Here is a 17,887-nt window from a genome sequence, read left to right as displayed (position 1 = left end):
CGAAAACACGCGTGACTACCTTTGGCAGAACATTCGTTTCGCATCTGTTAACTTGGGGGATAGCTAGGCTAACTATAGCTTTACTGCAAGGCAGCTGCAGAAACGCCACAAGCAAAGAGACCAGGGTGATAACTATTTACTCATTTTACTTTGTGATATGACACACAATTGTGATGTGTAATGTACAATATAAGCTGATATTATTAAGGAAGTACATCTACTTTCGGAAACAGTAGTCTACTATTTCACTGAAGTATTAGCATCATGACGTTAGCCTGTGTTGCCCGGGCAACACATACTACAGTGGTCTATGATGTATCTGTTTTCAATCGTTAAAATAAACATTCCTCACATATACATTTTCGTTGTAGGATTTATTATGACATTAGATTACAAGTAAACGATTTGTGGGTGAAATTATCATTACCTGTTGTTTCAATCCAGTGTATCACTGCAACGCTGTAGCCTACGCGAGACACTACAGTACAAAAACATCTACACAGCTGTAGGAAGTCAAATGGCGACAGAACATGTTTGGCACTCCCCTTACTTAAATCAAAAGTCTATCTAACTACTAACCTGAACTTCATTGCCACAGCCTAAACTTTGTCAATCTGTTCATGAAAATAATTAATTTCAGCCTAAACCGTACAACGGAACGTTAAATCCAATTCAACCAACGCAATCGCTACCGAGACGAACACAGCAGTAGTCTAGTACTGTACCGTAGTAGTACAATTTACCGGGGCAGCTTCTCCACACAGGGCTATATCGCATTTTGCGTTGTTACTGACAATGATCGCTACCAGTGAGCTTTTTATGAATGAGCGGTTTTCCACTAAATAAATGTCAAGCTTATTTACGTTTTGGGGGGCATATTTTCAGTTAGCAGATGGTACTGTTTGAATCGCGATTCCATCTTCTACTGCCGGTAACGTCGTAGAATAATCTTCAAAGGGGGTTATTTATTAATGAATGAATGCAATGAGTAGGCTAAATGCATGAAAATATCACGAGAAGGGAAAAACTTAAAAGGACGTTTAAATCATAGAGATTAGGTCAATTTGTACACCGGTCTGCCAAATTTATTCGTTTTGATTCAACGATGAGGCTGCCTCTTGCAGGGGAAATGAGAAGACATCCATTTCATTCTACACTTCACTCGTATTTTCAGTTGTAAATGAGCAGCAAAAAAAATGCTTTTAAATCTATGTAATCTTTATAAATAATAAGTATGCATTTTTATATAAAATACAGAAATATCAGTTGTAAAAATGTCATTAAAAAACGGACCCCTGTGCAACCGACGCAAGCAAGCACACCCTACAATTTCCCCAGAAATTGTACCCTCTCTAGTTAACTAATATATTTAAATGTTTGAGGGCCCTTCACACGCCGCTGATCTTGCGTCGCCAAGTAACACCGCAGATCTAGCGGTGTGTCTAGCTGAAAGGAGCGAATTGTTGAGTATACACCATCGACCAATTAATCCAGCTCGTTTTATAAAACGTAACACTCATTTAACTCAAGGTTACAATGGTAAACCGGCACAACAATGACAATTACCACGCAACAAAACACTACATTCTAAGCAGACACATAAAAAAAACAAAATTCATGAAGTTACATTTGTATTTCGAACGAAACTTTTTTCGTTAAGTTAAGTTTCGGCAAACTTATCGGCAAATTTATACATTATTTACCGCCTTGCATCATGGGAATTGACCAGCCAATGAGCCACGCTATCTTCATTTTTTCACTTCCTTATTTCGTTCTTTTTCAGTCAGTTTGACAGTATAACCTTCAAATGCACAATGCAACCCTTCTGTCTGCTTCTTTCTCAAGTAGCTTTTTCGTTTTTTCAATTAATACTCCAATTGATAATTAGTGTAAGAGTATAGGGCTTCAAAATGTTTTTGCAGTAATTAAGGTTACAGCTTCAGTACGAAAAAAGATTCAATGTGCAATGCATAATAGATTTTCCTAGACATGAATAATTAGAATGAGATGGATCTAAAGAATTTAACCTGTAATGTACTTTAAAATTATTTTGACTGTTTTTGCTGTATAAAACGTATACCATTTTCTGTTTCTAAGCATACTTTTTAAAAGTATATCAAGAATGAACTATTTTCAAAGCATACTTAAAAGTACATCAAAAGTGAACTATTTTCTAAGTATACTTCTTACAAAAGTGAACTATTTTCAAAGCATATTTAAAAGTATATCAAAAGTGAACTATTTTCTAAGTATACTTCTTAAAAGTATATCAAAAGTGAACTATTTTCTAAGCATACTTCTTAAAAGTATATCAAAAGTGAACTAAAAGTGTACTATCCATATTTTAGTATACTTATAGTATACTATAATATACTTCTTTTTTGTAAGGGATATATTTATTAATTAATACATTTGCGGTCAAATCTGCCCATATGTGATGCGTTATTTGTGTCCGCTATATACAATTAATGGACGAGGCGCAGGCATTCTGAGATGATAGTTGTCTCGAGTTATACAGGGTTAAATGCCAATCAGAAAACATCACCAGCACTCCGCTGTCGGACGGAATCTTTACCCACATGTTGACAGGTATGCATAACATGGTAATCTCACGCCAAACTTTTTATAAAACTTGAGAGCCCTGAATAACACAAGCGTAATAATCAGTGTCGCATAGTTAAGTACAGAAGCAGATTTGTGAACCTTTAATATATTTACTCTGTATTTCATTCACTGTAATTAGTTATCATACAGCATCTTTTAAAAAAGGTATTTGCGTAAAAAAGCATTATTACACATGGAATAAAAGCAACCAATAGCAAACGTCCCCCCCATCCCGTCCTCCAGTTATACAGTTGAAGCTGTCCTCTGTTCGGTACACACACTTCTCAGATATAGTAGAAGAACAACAACAACAGTGCATAGTTTCTATTAAAGACTCAAAAAGGGCCATCACAGTTTTACAGATGTGTCTTCAGGACACACGGATAAAGAGATGATAAGCTCATTAAATATCAGCTCCAGTATTCAGTATTCAACCGTATTACAGACGTAGAGATCTCCTTAAAGATCACTTAAGATGATAAAGGAACCATCTCCTTAAAGATCACTACAAACAGTCTCCTTACAGACCCTAGTGCCCAGAATACAATCAGGTAAAAAACTGAATCCTTTTTGAAAGAGTGTTATGGTGCAAAGGTTGAAAGTCACAAACAGGTCAAAGGTGAGCATGGCCAGGCAGGGGATCTATAGGTTATAAATAAGAGTTATCACAGTCTACTAGGATCATTCACACTGCTTTAATCATACCCAACAAACTGTCTACTGTGTGTGCAGAGTGTGTGTTTGTAGAGTGTGTGTGTGCAGAGTGTGTGTTTGTAGAGTGTGTGTGTGTGTGTCTACGGCTGCTGCTGGTACTGGCTCTCGGTGGCAGTGTAGAAGTCTTCTAGAACACTCTGTAGGTACTCGAAGGTGGGCCGTTCCTCGGGCTTGTTCTTCCAGCACTCCAGCATGATGTCGTACAGTTCCTCAGGACAGCTGGGGCTGCGCTGCATGCGGTAGCCTCGCTCCAAAGAGCGGATCACCTCGGGATTCGTCATGCCTGGAGGAGAGGGGGGTGTTAGTGACTGTGACCTGGGTAGGGTGTGTGTTTGACCTAGGTAGTGTGTGACCTGGGTAGGGTGTGTGTGTGACCTGGGTAGTGTGTGACCTGGGTAGGGTGTGTGTGTGTGTGACCTGGGTAGGGTGTGTGTGTGTGTGTGACCTGGGTAGTGTGTGACCTGAGTAGGGTGTGTGTTTGACCTAGGTAGTGTGTGACCTGGGTAGTGTGTGACCTGGGTAGGGTGTGTGTGTGACCTGGGTAGTGTGTGACCTGGGTAGGGTGTGTGTGTGTGTGACCTGGGTAGGGTGTGACCTGAGTAGGGTGTGTGTTTGACCTAGGTAGTGTGTGACCTGGGTAGGGTGTGTGTGTGACCTGGGTAGTGTGTGACCTGGGTAGGGTGTGTGTGTGTGTGACCTGGGTAGGGTGTGTGTGTGTGTGTGACCTGGGTAGTGTGTGACCTGAGTAGGGTGTGTGTGACCTGGGTAGGGTGTGTGTGTGTGTGACCTGGGTAGGGTGTGTGTGTGACCTGGGTAGGGTGTGTGTGTGACCTGAGTAGGGTGTGTGTGACCTGGGTAGGGTGTGTGTGTGTGTGACCTGGGTAGGGTGTGTGTGACCTGGGTAGGGTGTGTGTGTGTGTGACCTGGGTAGGGTGTGTGTGTGTGCGACCTGGGTAGGGTGTGTGTGTGTGTGACCTGGGTAGGGTGTGTGTGTGTGTGACCTGGGTAGGGTGTGTGTGTGTGTGTGACCTGGGTAGGGTGTGTGTGTGTGTGTGACCTGGGTAGGGTGTGTGTGTGTGACCTGGGTAGGGTGTGTGTGTGACCTGGGTAGGGTGTGTGTGTGTGTATGTGTGTGTGTGTGACCTGGGTAGGGTGTGTGTGTGTGTGTGTGTGACCTGGGTAGGGTGTGTGTGTGTGTGTGTGTGACCTGGGTAGGGTGTATGTGTGTGTGTGTGTGTGACCTGGGTAGGGTGTGTGTGTGTGTGACCTGGGTAGGGTGTGTGTGTGTGTGTATGGTGTGTGTGTGTGTGTATGGTGTGTGTGTGTGTGACCTGGGTAGGGTGTGTGTGTGTGTGTGTGTGTGACCTGGGTAGGGTGTGTGTGTGTGTGTATGGTGTGTGTGTGTGTGTGTGTGTATGGTGTGTGTGTGACCTGGGTAGGGTGTGCGTCCGTAGCCGATGATCTCCATCAGCAGGATCCCAAACGACCACACGTCCGACTTGATGGTGAAGGAGCCGAAGTTGATGGCCTCAGGTGCGGTCCACTTGATGGGGAACTTAGCTCCTGAGTGTGTGGTGGTGTGTGTGATGGTGGGTGTGTGCGTTGTTTATGTGTGTGTGATGGTGTGTGTGTGTATGCGTGATAGTGTAAGTGTGTGAGGACAGATACTTGTTAGTGTCACAGGGGTCTTTGAACATTTGACCTTCTGACCCCCCTTTTTTTACGATTGCAGAGCGTCTCTATGTATATACGTTTGTTCAGCAGGTGTGTTCAGCAGGTGTGTACAGCAGGTGTGTTCAGCAGGTGTGTTCAGCAGGTGTGTAGAGCAGGTGTGTTCAGCAGGTGTGTTCAGCAGGTGTGTTCAGCAGGTGTGTAGAGCAGGTGTGTTCAGCAGGTGTGTACAGCAGGTGTGTTCAGCAGGTGTGTACAGCAGGTGTGTTCAGCAGGTGTGTACAGCAGGTGTGTTCAGCAGGTGTGTACAGCAGGTGTGTACAGCAGGTGTGTTCAGCAGGTGTGTAGAGCAGGTGTGTTCAGCAGGTGTGTACAGCAGGTGTGTTCAGCAGGTGTGTTCAGCAGGTGTGTACAGCAGGTGTGTACAGCAGGTGTGTTCAGCAGGTGTGTACAGCAGGTGTGTAGAGCAGGTGTGTTCAGCAGGTGTGTTCAGCAGGTGTGTACAGCAGGTGTGTACAGCAGGTGTGTTCAGCAGGTGTGTACAGCAGGTGTGTAGAGCAGGTGTGTTCAGCAGGTGTGTACAGCAGGTGTGTTCAGCAGGTGTGTTCAGCAGGTGTGTACAGCAGGTGTGTACAGCAGGTGTGTTCAGCAGGTGTGTACAGCAGGTGTGTAGAGCAGGTGTGTTCAGCAGGTGTGTACAGCAGGTGTGTTCAGCAGGTGTGTTCAGCAGGTGTGTACAGCAGGTGTGTACAGCAGGTGTGTTCAGCAGGTGTGTACAGCAGGTGTGTAGAGCAGGTGTGTTCAGCAGGTGATCTCACCTTCTCTGGCGGTGTACTCGTTGTCCTCGATGATGCGGGCCAGGCCGAAGTCAGCGATCTTGCATACCAGAGCCTTGTTCACCAGGATGTTGGCGGCCCGCAGGTCCCTGTGGATGTAGTTCCTCTGCTCGATGTACGCCATGCCCTCCGCGATCTGCAACCAGGAAGAGAGGTTAGACCACGCCCCTAGCGATCTGCAACCAGGAAGAGAGATTAGACCACGCCCCTAGCGATCTGCAACGAGGAAGAGAGGTTAGACCATGCCCCTAGCGATCTGCAACCAGGAAGAGAGGTTAGACACGCCCCCATCTCTCTCTTTCCCATCTCAGCCTTACTTCAGCAACCCTGACCACGGACACAATGAGAGGTCTCTTCCTGACTTCCCCTTATCAACCAGTTCCTCCTCACACCTGATGAGTCGCACACACACACACATGTAGACATGCAGACACCACAGCCCTCGCTATGCGAACACACCTGGGGGAGGGTAGAGGGTGGGACTCACTTCCTAGGACCCGACGGCCTTTTTAAGATTGCAAGTTTGGGAAAACTTCGGATTCCCATTCAGTTACAGTAGTACAGGCGAGAGAGTGGTGGTTAAGACAAGCACTGTGTGTCGGCGTTGTTGTGGGCAGTGACGTGCAGTCTGGGTAGGCAAGGTATAGGCACTGTCTACCCTGCTAAAATTAAAACGTAAACATTTTTTCCCATTCAAGTGCCTAGCCTCTTACTGACATCACCGCACGTCACTGGTTGTGGGGTATGTGAGTGGAAATACATCTAACATGCTAACGCATATAACGCATCTGCCGTGTGCTAAATGACAAAAAATATCCGACGCCATCACCCAGGTGGGACAATCACTGGAACGAGACAAAAAAAACTGTCCAACTTCTCCTCCCTACAGTGCTTAACCAGCCATTAGATACACATACAAATAGGGCCAAAAAAATTACTGACGCAATCGGAATTTACATGTCATCTTCAATGCGCCCGTATTCACTCGTAGAGGAACCTGGTTTGTTTTGCTTTTCCCTCCGTTCTACCAAACTCGTACCGAACCATGATGTCTGAACCACGGTATGAACCAAACCGTGACTTCAGTGTACCGTTCCACCCCTACTTCCTATATGACAACCACAGAGGAAGGGCAACTGAGCACACGCAGACCAGGGCTGCCGTGAGACACGCATTTCAACCATTTCACACGCTCTCACGCCCCACCTTGTATATCTCATGCTGAAAAGGCAACGCCAACCAGGTAGCCCTGCTAACGTTGAAAACACTAACGGACGAGGTGCAGCTTCATGGAGTGAAGCAACAGCCGTGAAAACTCGCCTGGGGGGGGGGTGCGTGTACACACGCACCCAGACACATGACACACACATGAACACACTAACAAACATGCATACACACGCAGACACACACATGAACACACTAACAAACATGCATACACACACACACGCAGACACACACATGCACACACACTAGTGGCGATTTCTGCAAGGGAAGCTCGCCTTCCCCTAAAATGTCAACAAATTAATGGTCAAATATTAACTATTGTGTTAACATTTTAAATGCGTTAGAACACGTTCATCTCGAAGACGAGTTTGTTCAGAATCAGCTACATATAGCAGGTCGACTGACTCGATTTCCTTCTCATACTTTCCCGTAGCGTAGTATAAATGCTGCGATTATGTCCCGCCCACGGACGCTCGGCGTCTCTGGGGGTGAATGGAGGAGTGGGCTGGCATGGACACTGGGCTTCTGCGTGATGATTGGAGGGTCTGTCGAAAGACTGCAACTCCTTTTGATTGACAGCAATTTTGTTCTATAAAAAGTTGCCGAAGCTATTCCAGCTCAGTCCCATCGCAGATTTTGCAAGTGTAGTCGAAAGACAATCTGCTGCAACCTATTTCTTGGTATTTGCTCTGTGAAATTGCTAGCCAATTTTCATCATACATTTCATACAATTATACACCACATTTCTTGTTTCAGTTTAACCTAATTCCCACATTTCCTTCAAGTTTAAGATTTTTTCGTTAGATTGTTCGTTCATTCATTCATTCATTCATTCATACAGTAGGCTAGGCTATAGTGCCGTAGTGGTGAACTAGCAAAATCAATGGAAAATGTATATGATGTAGGCCGAAAATGAGCTTCCCCTATTTGAAAGACCAGCAGCCCCCACTGATACACACACACACGCACACAAACTGTTTCTTTTCATGCTGAAAGTGATTTGAATATGTAAATGCAGCCAATAAGGGAAGCCTGAGAGAGAGAAGAACAAAGACTCTACACCAACAACATCCTAGTCCTCGCAGGGACAGCACAAGCACCTGCTTTAATGTATTTTCCCGGGTCAATTTGGGTCTGGGTCTGGTCTGGTCTGAAGTGTCTGTGTCTGGTCTGTGTCTGGTCTGGGTCTGGTCTGGGCCTGGGTCTAGGTCTGGGTCTGGGTCTAAGCCTGGTCTAGGTCTGGTCTGGGCCTAGTCTGGGCCTGGTCTGGTTTGGTCTGGGCCTGGTCTGGGTCTGGTCTAGGCCTGGCTCTGGGTCTGGGTCTGGGTCTGGGCCTGGTCTGGGTCTGGGTCTGGGTCTGGTCTAGGCCTGGTGGGGGGGGGGCCGGGTCTGGGCCTGGTGAGGGTCTGTTCTGGGTCTGGTCTGGGTCTGGGCCTGGGCCTGGGTCTGGGTCTGGTCTTGTCTGGGTCTGGTCTAGGTCTGGTCTAGGCCTGGTCTGGGCCTGGTCTGGGTCTGAGCCTGGTCTGGACTCACCTGGGCTGAGAAGTCGATGAGTTTGGGAAGCTGGACCCGGTTGCCCTCGTCGCTCTTCAAGAAGTCCAATAAACTGCCTACAAATACACTGCATTTTTATGTATGAACTCTACTGCAAACACAAACTCTACTGCACACACAAACTCTACTGCACACACCTTTCTCCATATACTCGGTGATGATGTATATCGGCTCCTCGCAGGTTACCACGGCGTTGAGGCGCACCAGTTTGTCGTGCTGCAGGGTTTTCATCAGGTTGGCCTCGGCCAGGAAAGCTTCGGGGGACATGGTCCCTGGCTTCATGGTCTTCACCGCCACCTTGGCGTGCTTGTTGTAGGTAGCTGGAGGCACAGAGCACTACGTTACCCACAATGCAGTTACTCATTATGGTGCTTTCGTCATGTTTGTTGGGGATGGGTTAGGGTTACATGGGTACAGCTTAATGGTACGGTATTCAGCTGCAGATCAAGAGACTGCAGGTTCAATCTTCCCCTCGTAAGTTGTTTTGGATTTACATTTAGTCATTTAGCAGACGCTCTTATCCAGAGCGACTTACAGTAAGTACAGGGACATTCCCCCCGAGGCAAGTAGGGTGAAGTGCCTTGCCCAAGGACACAACGTCAGTTGGCATGACCGGGAATCGAACTGGCAACCTTCGGATTACTAGCCCGATTCCCTCACCGCTCAGCCACCTGACTCCCTGGATAAAAATATTCTTTCAAATAGATATAATGTAATATATTACATTATCCAAGAGAGATTATTGTCCATGAGAGAAGTACTCAACTACAGTATTCCATAGCAAAGTGTAGCAAAACCCATCCTCTCTTAAGTTCAACATCAACAGGGAGGTACAAACAACTACATTACCCATAATGCACTTTACGGGAAATACTGTGGACTATCTAACCTCAAACTATTGGTCCAAACCTCAGCACCTCCCTCAATGATTGATCAACAGGCTTAATTGACATGTGACCTACCCATCCAGACCTCTCCGAACTGCCCGGCCCCCAGGCGACGCTCCAGCCTCAGAGAGTCCCGAGGGATCTCCCAGGCATCCTTCTCCCAGGGCTTCTGGGGCTTGGGGCTCAGACAGGGGCTAGTCAGGGCCTGGCACAGACCATCACCCTGCTCTGAAGCAAACACACACACATGCAGGAGCACACACACACAGTAGAGTTACATGACTAGCAGACAGCCTGCAGACAGAGTGGGTGTTGAGTGTGTGATGGTCTGAAACAGGAAGTGGTCACCCAGACAGGAAGCTGTGTGCTCCCTGTCTCAGCGCCCTGCACTCATCTGTCAGGCCCAACGCTCGCTCTCTTCTGTCTCAGACTGAGCGAGGGGTCGGGGTGACCTGGTCACCATGGTCACCAGGTGTAACAGGTGTCTTACATCAGGAATGAGCTTCAGTGCTGGTTAGAGATGACTCATCCAGCCAGACCATTAATGTAAGTGAAATTATGGATTTATGTTAGAGTTTCAAGTCAAAATGCAAAGTAAGTTGTGTTTCCTGTTGGGTTAGTTAGTAACTTCTATGAAAGGGGGGGAGGTTGAGAGATGTTAGCACAGTCACAGGTGTCATGGCGTCTCTCCCCAGTCTCTCTTCCTCCATCCCTCTGTCCCACCCCAGCCCCAATCCCATCCCCAGACCCTGTCCCACCCTAACCCCAGCCCCTGCCCCAGACCCAGACCCTGTCCCACCTCAACCCCAACCCCAACCCCAGCCCCAGCCCCCAGACCCTGTCCCACCCTAACCCCAGCCCCAACCCCAGCCCCCAGACCCTGTCCCACCCTAACCCCAGCCCCAACCCCAGCCCCCAGACCCTGTCCCACTCTAACCCCAGCCCCTGCCCCATCCCCAGACCCTGTCCCACCCCAACCCCAACCCCAACCCCAGCCCCAGCCCCCAGACCCTGTCCCACCCTAACCCCAGCCCCAACCCCAACCCCCAGACCCTGTCCCACCCTAACCCCAGCCCCAACCCCAGCCCCCAGACCCTGTCCCACTCTAACCCCAGCCCCTGCCCCATCCCCAGACCCTGTCCCACCCCAACCCCAGCCCCAACCCCAACCCCAGCCCCCAGCCCCAGACCCTGCCCCAACCCCAGCCCCTGCCCCTGCCCCAACCCCAGCCCCATCCCCAGACCCAACCCCAGCCCCAGCCCCCAGGCCCAGCACCCAACACCAGACCCAACCCCAGCACCAGCCCCAGGCACTGCCCCAGCCACAGCCCCAGCCCCCAACCACAACCCCAGCCTCCAGCCACAGCCCCTCTCTGGTGTTTGAACCAAGGTCCTCAGACACACCTCCATCACTGACCTTCTGAAATGTGATGGCGCAGGTGGCCAGTTTTAATACTGAGGGGTGAGTTTAACCAGTAACACAGAGATGGGACTCACGCTGACCAAGTAACCATGGTAACAGGAATGTAACTCACTCTTGTAGAAGGCGACCAGGTAACCATGGTAACAGGGGTGTAACTCGGGGTGACCAGGTAACCATGGTAACAGGGATGTAACTCACTCTTGTAGTGGCCGACCAGGTAACCATGGTAACTCACTCTTGTAGCAGTCGGCCAGGTAACCATAGTAACTCACTCTTGTAACGGGCAACCAGGTAACCATGGTAACTCAATCTTGTAGCGGGCACCCAGGTAACCATGGTAACTCACTCTTGTAGTGGATGACCAGGTAACCATGGTAACTCACTCTTGTAGTGGATGACCAGGTCCTGCAGGGTGCTGAAGGTAATGCGGGGGGAGATGTAGAAGCCTCCGTTGTCCAGCGAGCGGATCTTGTAGTGCTTCACTGTGTCTCCTGACTGGACATCACTGTCCCTCACAGACAGAGAGTAGCTGCCTGCAGGACACAGCACACGTGTAGGTGTGTGTATGTGAGTGTTTGTGTGTGTGTGTGTGTGTGTGTGTGTGTGTGTGAGTGTGAGTGTTTGTGTGTGTGTGTGTGTGTGTGAGTGTGTGTATGTGAGTGTTTGTGTGTCTGTGTGAGTGTATAAGTGTGTGTGTGTGTGCGTGTTTAAGTGTGTGTGTGTGTGTGCATGAGTGTTTAAGTGTGTATATGTGAGTGTTTAAGTGTGTGTGTGTCTCACCCTGCGTGGTCTCGCTGTCTCTGATCATGAAGGATCCTGTTTTGTTCCCAGAGGCCAGAAGCTGTCTCTCTGCATCCTTCCTGCTCACGCCCTTAAAGAACCACCTAACACAGGACAACCAATCAGAGAGACAGGACAATCTCCTGATCCATAGAACAACCAATCAGAGAGACAGGACAATTGCCTGACAGACAGGACAACCAATCAGAAATACCAGACAGACAGAAATATTGGACATCTCAACTGACCAAACAAAGAGCAGGCTGATGTCCTGAGTAGGACTCTGAGCTAACAGAGTTAGAGGAGCTAACATAGTTAGCAGAGCTAGAGCTAACTGAGCTAGCAGAGTTAGCAAAGCAAACTGAGCTAGCAAAGCTAACTGAGCTAGCAGAGTTAGCAGAGCTAACTGAGCTAGCAGAGTTATCTCTTAACGCCTCTTACTCCTCAGTCTCCAGGGTGTCTTTGGCTACGTAGTTACTGGGGATGTATCCCTCCTGGCCTGTGGCCATGGCCATGGCTTTCCACCACTCCCCTGACCTGCAGAGGGACAGAGAGGGGGAGGGAGGGAGGTAAAGAGAGAGAAGTTCTAACCAGTAATCTGCAGTGTGTCTCTGTAGCTGTGCAGTGTGTCTCTGTAGCTGTGCAGTGTGTCTCTGTACTCTGCAGTGTGTCTCTGTACTCTGCAGTGTGTCTCTGTAGCTGTGCTGTGTGTCTCTGTAGCTGTGCAATGTGTCTCTGTACTCTGCAGTGTGTCTCTGTACTCTGCAGTGTGTCTCTGTAGCTGTGCAGTGTGTCTCTGTAGCTGTGCTGTGTGTCTCTGTAGCTGTGCAGTGTGTCTCTGTAGCTGTGATGTGTGTCTCTGTACTCTGCAGTGTGTCTCTGTAGCTGTGCAGTGTGTCTCTGTAGCTGTGATGTGTGTCTCTGTACTCTGCAGTGTGTCTCTGTAGCTGTGCAGTGTGTCTCTGTACTCTGCAGTGTGTCTCTGTACTCTGCTGTGTGTCTCTGTAGCTGTGCAGTGTGTCTCTGTAGCTGTGCAGTGTGTCTCTGTACTCTGCAGTGTGTCTCTGTACTCTGCTGTGTGTCTCTGTAGCTGTGCAGTGTGTCTCTTTAGCTGTGCTGTGTGTCTCTGTAGCTGTGCAGTGTGTCTCTGTAGCTGTGCTGTGTGTCTCTGTACTCTGCAGTGTGTCTCTGTACTCTTCTGTGTGTCTCTGTAGCTGTGCAGTGTGTCTCTGTAGCTGTGCTGTGTGTCTCTGTACTCTGCAGTGTGTCTCTGTACTCTTCTGTGTGTCTCTGTAGCTGTGCAGTGTGTCTCTGTAGCTGTGCAGTGTGTCTCTGTAGCTGTGCTGTGTGTCTCTGTAGCTGTGCTGTGTGTCTCTTTATCTGTGCAGTGTGTCTCTGTAGCTGTGCAGTGTGTCTCTGTAGCTGTGCTGTGTGTCTCTTTATCTGTGCAGTGTGTCTCTGTAGCTGTGCAGTGTGTCTCTGTACTCTGCAGTGTGTCTCTGTAGCTGTGCAGTGTGTCTCTGTAGCTGTGCTGTGTGTCTCTTTAGCTGTGCAGTGTGTCTCTGTAGCTGTGCAGTGTGTCTCTGTAGCTGTGCTGTGTGTCTCTTTAGCTGTGCAGTGTGTCTCTGTAGCTGTGCAGTGTGTCTCTGTAGCTGTGCAGTGTGTCTCTGTAGCTGTGCTGTGTGTCTCTGTACTCTGCAGTGTGTCTCTGTAGCTGTGCAGTGTGTCTCTGTAGCTGTGCAGTGTGTCTCTGTAGCTGTGCTGTGTGTCTCTGTAGCTGTGCTGTGTGTCTCTTTATCTGTGCAGTGTGTCTCTGTAGCTGTGCAGTGTGTCTCTGTAGCTGTGCTGTGTGTCTCTTTATCTGTGCAGTGTGTCTCTGTAGCTGTGCAGTGTGTCTCTGTACTCTGCAGTGTGTCTCTGTAGCTGTGCAGTGTGTCTCTGTAGCTGTGCTGTGTGTCTCTTTAGCTGTGCAGTGTGTCTCTGTAGCTGTGCAGTGTGTCTCTGTAGCTGTGCTGTGTGTCTCTTTAGCTGTGCAGTGTGTCTCTGTAGCTGTGCAGTGTGTCTCTGTAGCTGTGCAGTGTGTCTCTGTAGCTGTGCAGTGTGTCTCTGTAGCTGTGCAGTGTGTCTCTGTAGCTGTGCAGTGTGTCTCTGTAGCTGTGCTGTGTGTCTCTGTACTCTGCAGTGTGTCTCTGTAGCTGTGCAGTGTGTCTCTGTAGCTGTGCTGTGACCACTCACTCCACCAGGATCTTCAGCTTGTCTCCCTTCTTGAAAGCCAGGTCTCCCTCGTTCACAGCCTCGTAGTCGTACAGGGCGATCACTGTGCACTCTGGTCCTGGGGGCCCAACAGCACAGGGAGGCTAAGGTGTGGGACATGCGTGTGTGTATATGTGTGTACGTGCGTGTGTGTGTGTGTGTATGTGTGCTATACTGTACATTACTCACCGTCGGGACCAGAAAGGGGGTCGGAGGCCATTCTGGTCTGTATGTGGAGAGAGAGATCAGACACAAAGCTATAGAAACTTTATACACAGAATCTTCATATACTGTAGCTAATCTGACATCACACACAAAATCTATAAATACTATGTATACTAAAAAAAGACCAGAAAAACAGGAAGACAGACATACATACAAGCAGACAGACAGGCAGAGAGAGACAGACAAACAGAGACAGACAAGCAGACATAGAGACAGAGAGAGAGACAGAGAGAGAGAGAGAGAGACAGAGAGAGAGAGAGAGAGAGAGAGAGAGAGAGAGAGAGAGAGAGAGAGAGAGAGAGAGAGAGAGAGAGAGAGAGAGAGAGAGAGAGAGAGAGAGACAGAAGGTAGTTTAAGTTTTGACTGCAGGGTGTTTTCTGTGCTTATGCCACTTCCTCTTCCTGCTGGAACATTGTGTTGTAACAGAGGACCAAGTGATCACTGTCCTGCTGCACTCAATCACTCTTTCTCTCTCAGTCTTTCTCTCTCTGTGATCACTGTCCTGCTGCACTCAATCACTCATCAATCAGAAGTGCATAATTGCTTCAGTATCACGGTCAGATTTAAGGAACCGTCTGGATTCCCACCCTCCCCCCTGACCTGCACATCAGGACAGTTCCTGTCACAGTAACCTGCTAGCATACTGCTGTCTACAACCTTGTATGAAAATATTGATCAAATGGAAATTAGTTTGTGTGCGCTTGTGTGTGTATGTTTGAGTAGAGTGTGTGGTGTGAAAGTGTGAGTGAGTGTGTCGGGGTGTGTGTCGGGGTGTGGACCGTGTGGGGTGTGTGTGTGTGTGTGTGTGTGTGTGTATGTTTCTCTAACACGCAGACTCCATGTCTCCAGGAATTGTCGTAATAAGTTTCGATTAACGAGTTATCTGTATCTGTTTCCCATGGACAGTCACGGTGGAGCCTGAACGCAGCTAGCGGTGCTAGCGACGGTGCTTCAGGTGACCAGGGTGAAGTTTCACAGTGTACGGTGCTCTAAAGATGCCACGGGACAAGACCGGGGCGGAGGAAGTGAGTCGGAGCAGGACAGATGCTAATCAGAGACCTGCGCTCAGTTCGTTGAAAATTAAGTGCACAATTAAAGCCTTATTGGGAAACGATACATTACTTAACAAACCAATTTAGTTATTTCATACTTTATTTCAACTATGCGCCACATCCACAATACGTTGAAGCGTCGCACGTTTTAAGTCATGTAAGGGACAGATATTCAGTTCCTCTTTGCTAAGTGAGAAAGGCTGCGTGTCTATTTTGACCCAGAATAGAGTTCAACTAACTGATCGAAACGTAACCTAATTTCAGATTCACGGGTCCGTGATGAATGCGCTCATTTGATGTGTTTTCAGGAAATAGACTTGTACAGTTAGTATAGCCTACTCGGTTAGAACGTTAAACGTCTTCTTAAATACACAGCTGCTCTTAAGAAGTATGATAAAGTTACTTTGTGCAGTGAATACATTTAAAGCGCTCACCTCGATTATCCGTGTATCTGTCACTGTTCTATGCCGGCATGCGGGTTCCCTGCGGTCAACACCGTCTGATTATCGGGGAGGAAAATCGTTGTTCTTCACCTTCCAAGCCCCATCCCTTAGACAATGCGGAGAGAGCGATTGCGGACGGAGCGAGCGTACTTGCTGTACGAGGAAGTGACCCCTGCGCGCATCCGAGTTGTGCATGAGGAACTAACTGTCCGTGTCATCAACCGTCACTCTGCCACGAGGGCTGGATCGGGACAGGCCTACGGCATCGGGCCATTCTCTTTATAACCGTAATCAGTGGCGGCCTTAGCTTGTGTGGCTCCCTGGGCAAACCCACCATCTTGATCGCCACCATTCGGATTATTATTATTTTTGTGTGCGGACGACTTGTGCCACCGCCGGCAAGATGTCGCCCTAGGCGGCTGCCCATGTCGACCATAGCTAAATCCGACCCTGAATAATCATAATCGTCACCCTCATCATATCCATTGTTTTTATACAACCACAACCACAGACACTACAGTACAAAAACATCTACACAGCTGTAGGAAGTCAAACGGCGACAGAACATGTTCGGCACTCCCCTTACTTAAATCAAAAGTCTATCTAACTACTAACCTGAACTTCATTGCCACAGCCTAAACTTTGTCAATCTGTTCATGAAAATAATTAATTTCAGCCTAAACCGTACAACGGAACGTTAAATCCAATTCAACCAACGCAATCGCTACCGAGACGAACACAGCAGTAGTCTAGTACTGTACCGTAGTAGTACAATTTACCGGGGCAGCTTCTCCACACAGGGCTATATCGCATTTTGCGTTGTTACTGACAATGATCGCTACCAGTGAGCTTTTTATGAATGAGCGGTTTTCCACTAAATAAATGTCAAGCTTATTTACGTTTTGGGGGGCATATTTTCAGTTAGCAGATGGTACTGTTTGAATCGCGATTCCATCTTCTACTGCCGGTAACGTCGTAGAATAATCTTCAAAGGGGGTTATTTATTAATGAATGAATGCAATGAGTAGGCTAAATGCATGAAAATATCAAGAGAAGGGAAAAACTTAAAAGGACGTTTAAATCATAGAGATTAGGTCAATTTGTACACCGGTCTGCCAAATTTATTCGTTTTGATTCAACGATGAGGCTGCCTCTTGCAGGGGAAATGAGAAGACATCCATTTCATTCTACACTTCACTCGTATTTTCAGTTGTAAATGAGCAGCAAAAAAAATGCTTTTAAATCTATGTAATCTTTATAAATAATAAGTATGCATTTTTATATAAAATACAGAAATATCAGTTGTAAAAATGTCATTAAAAAACGGACCCCTGTGCAACCGACGCAAGCAAGCACACCCTACAATTTCCCCAGAAATTGTACCCTCTCTAGTTAACTAATATATTTAAATGTTTGAGGGCCCTTCACACGCCGCTGATCTTGCGTCGCCAAGTAACACCGCAGATCTAGCGGTGTGTCTAGCTGAAAGGAGCGAATTGTTGAGTATACACCATCGACCAATTAATCCAGCTCGTTTTATAAAACGTAACACTCATTTAACTCAAGGTTACAATGGTAAACCGGCACAACAATGACAATTACCACGCAACAAAACACTACATTCTAAGCAGACACATAAAAAAAACAAAATTCATGAAGTTACATTTGTATTTCGAACGAAACTTTTTTCGTTAAGTTAAGTTTCGGCAAACTTATCGGCAAATTTATACATTATTTACCGCCTTGCATCATGGGAATTGACCAGCCAATGAGCCACGCTATCTTCATTTTTTCACTTCCTTATTTCGTTCTTTTTCAGTCAGTTTGACAGTATAACCTTCAAATGCACAATGCAACCCTTCTGTCTGCTTCTTTCTCAAGTAGCTTTTTCGTTTTTTCAATTAATACTCCAATTGATAATTAGTGTAAGAGTATAGGGCTTCAAAATGTTTTTGCAGTAATTAAGGTTACAGCTTCAGTACGAAAAAAGATTCAATGTGCAATGCATAATAGATTTTCCTAGACATGAATAATTAGAATGAGATGGATCTAAAGAATTTAACCTGTAATGTACTTTAAAATTATTTTGACTGTTTTTGCTGTATAAAACGTATACCATTTTCTGTTTCTAAGCATACTTTTTAAAAGTATATCAAGAATGAACTATTTTCAAAGCATACTTAAAAGTACATCAAAAGTGAACTATTTTCTAAGTATACTTC

At 47.1% G+C, this 17,887-nt stretch overlaps 1 protein-coding gene and 2 long non-coding RNA genes across 3 annotated transcripts; all 3 read right to left on the bottom strand.

Annotated features, from left to right (window-relative positions):
- Positions 1–1,480: 1,480 nt before the first annotated feature.
- Positions 1,481–2,050, bottom strand: LOC134018317 (uncharacterized). The gene is made up of 2 exons (XR_009929916.1): positions 1,677–2,050; positions 1,481–1,646 (listed from the first exon to the last, which is right to left on the bottom strand). It is a non-coding gene; the product is annotated as an uncharacterized LOC134018317 (long non-coding RNA).
- Positions 2,051–2,637: 587 nt separating this feature from the next.
- Positions 2,638–15,810, bottom strand: LOC134019473 (tyrosine-protein kinase HCK-like). Its single transcript, XM_062460397.1, has 12 exons — positions 15,657–15,810; positions 14,135–14,171; positions 13,928–14,024; positions 12,134–12,229; positions 11,693–11,796; positions 11,296–11,445; positions 9,566–9,718; positions 8,741–8,923; positions 8,583–8,659; positions 5,808–5,961; positions 4,750–4,881; positions 2,638–3,601 (listed from the first exon to the last, which is right to left on the bottom strand). The coding sequence occupies exons 2-12, from the start codon at positions 14,163–14,165 to the stop codon at positions 3,399–3,401; spliced, it is 1,380 nt and encodes a 459-aa protein (XP_062316381.1). The 5' UTR covers positions 14,166–14,171; positions 15,657–15,810; the 3' UTR covers positions 2,638–3,398.
- Positions 15,811–17,181: 1,371 nt separating this feature from the next.
- Positions 17,182–17,751, bottom strand: LOC134018316 (uncharacterized). Its single transcript, XR_009929915.1, has 2 exons — positions 17,378–17,751; positions 17,182–17,347 (listed from the first exon to the last, which is right to left on the bottom strand). It is a non-coding gene; the product is annotated as an uncharacterized LOC134018316 (long non-coding RNA).
- Between the last annotated feature and the right edge of the window lie 136 nt (positions 17,752–17,887).

Source organism: Osmerus eperlanus, chromosome 4, assembly GCF_963692335.1.
Source record: "Osmerus eperlanus chromosome 4, fOsmEpe2.1, whole genome shotgun sequence".
Taxonomy (NCBI): Eukaryota; Metazoa; Chordata; class Actinopteri; order Osmeriformes; family Osmeridae; genus Osmerus; species Osmerus eperlanus.
The sequence above is the reverse complement of the archived record's forward strand: the minus strand, read 5'-3'. Positions and strand labels throughout refer to the sequence as shown.

What these genes read in the sequence shown, in the direction of transcription:
- LOC134019473 (XM_062460397.1), bottom strand. Translation starts at nt 14,165, where the DNA reads ATGGCCTCCGACCCCCTTTCTGGTCCCGACG. An exon ending in AGACAGCGAGACCACGCAGG is followed by an intron (nt 11,446 to 11,692) that starts GTGAGACACACA and finishes TGTGTCCTGCAG; the next exon opens with GCAGCTACTCTCTGTCTGTG. An exon ending in TCATCGACTTCTCAGCCCAG is followed by an intron (nt 5,962 to 8,582) that starts GTGAGTCCAGAC and finishes TCCTGGTTGCAG; the next exon opens with ATCGCGGAGGGCATGGCGTA.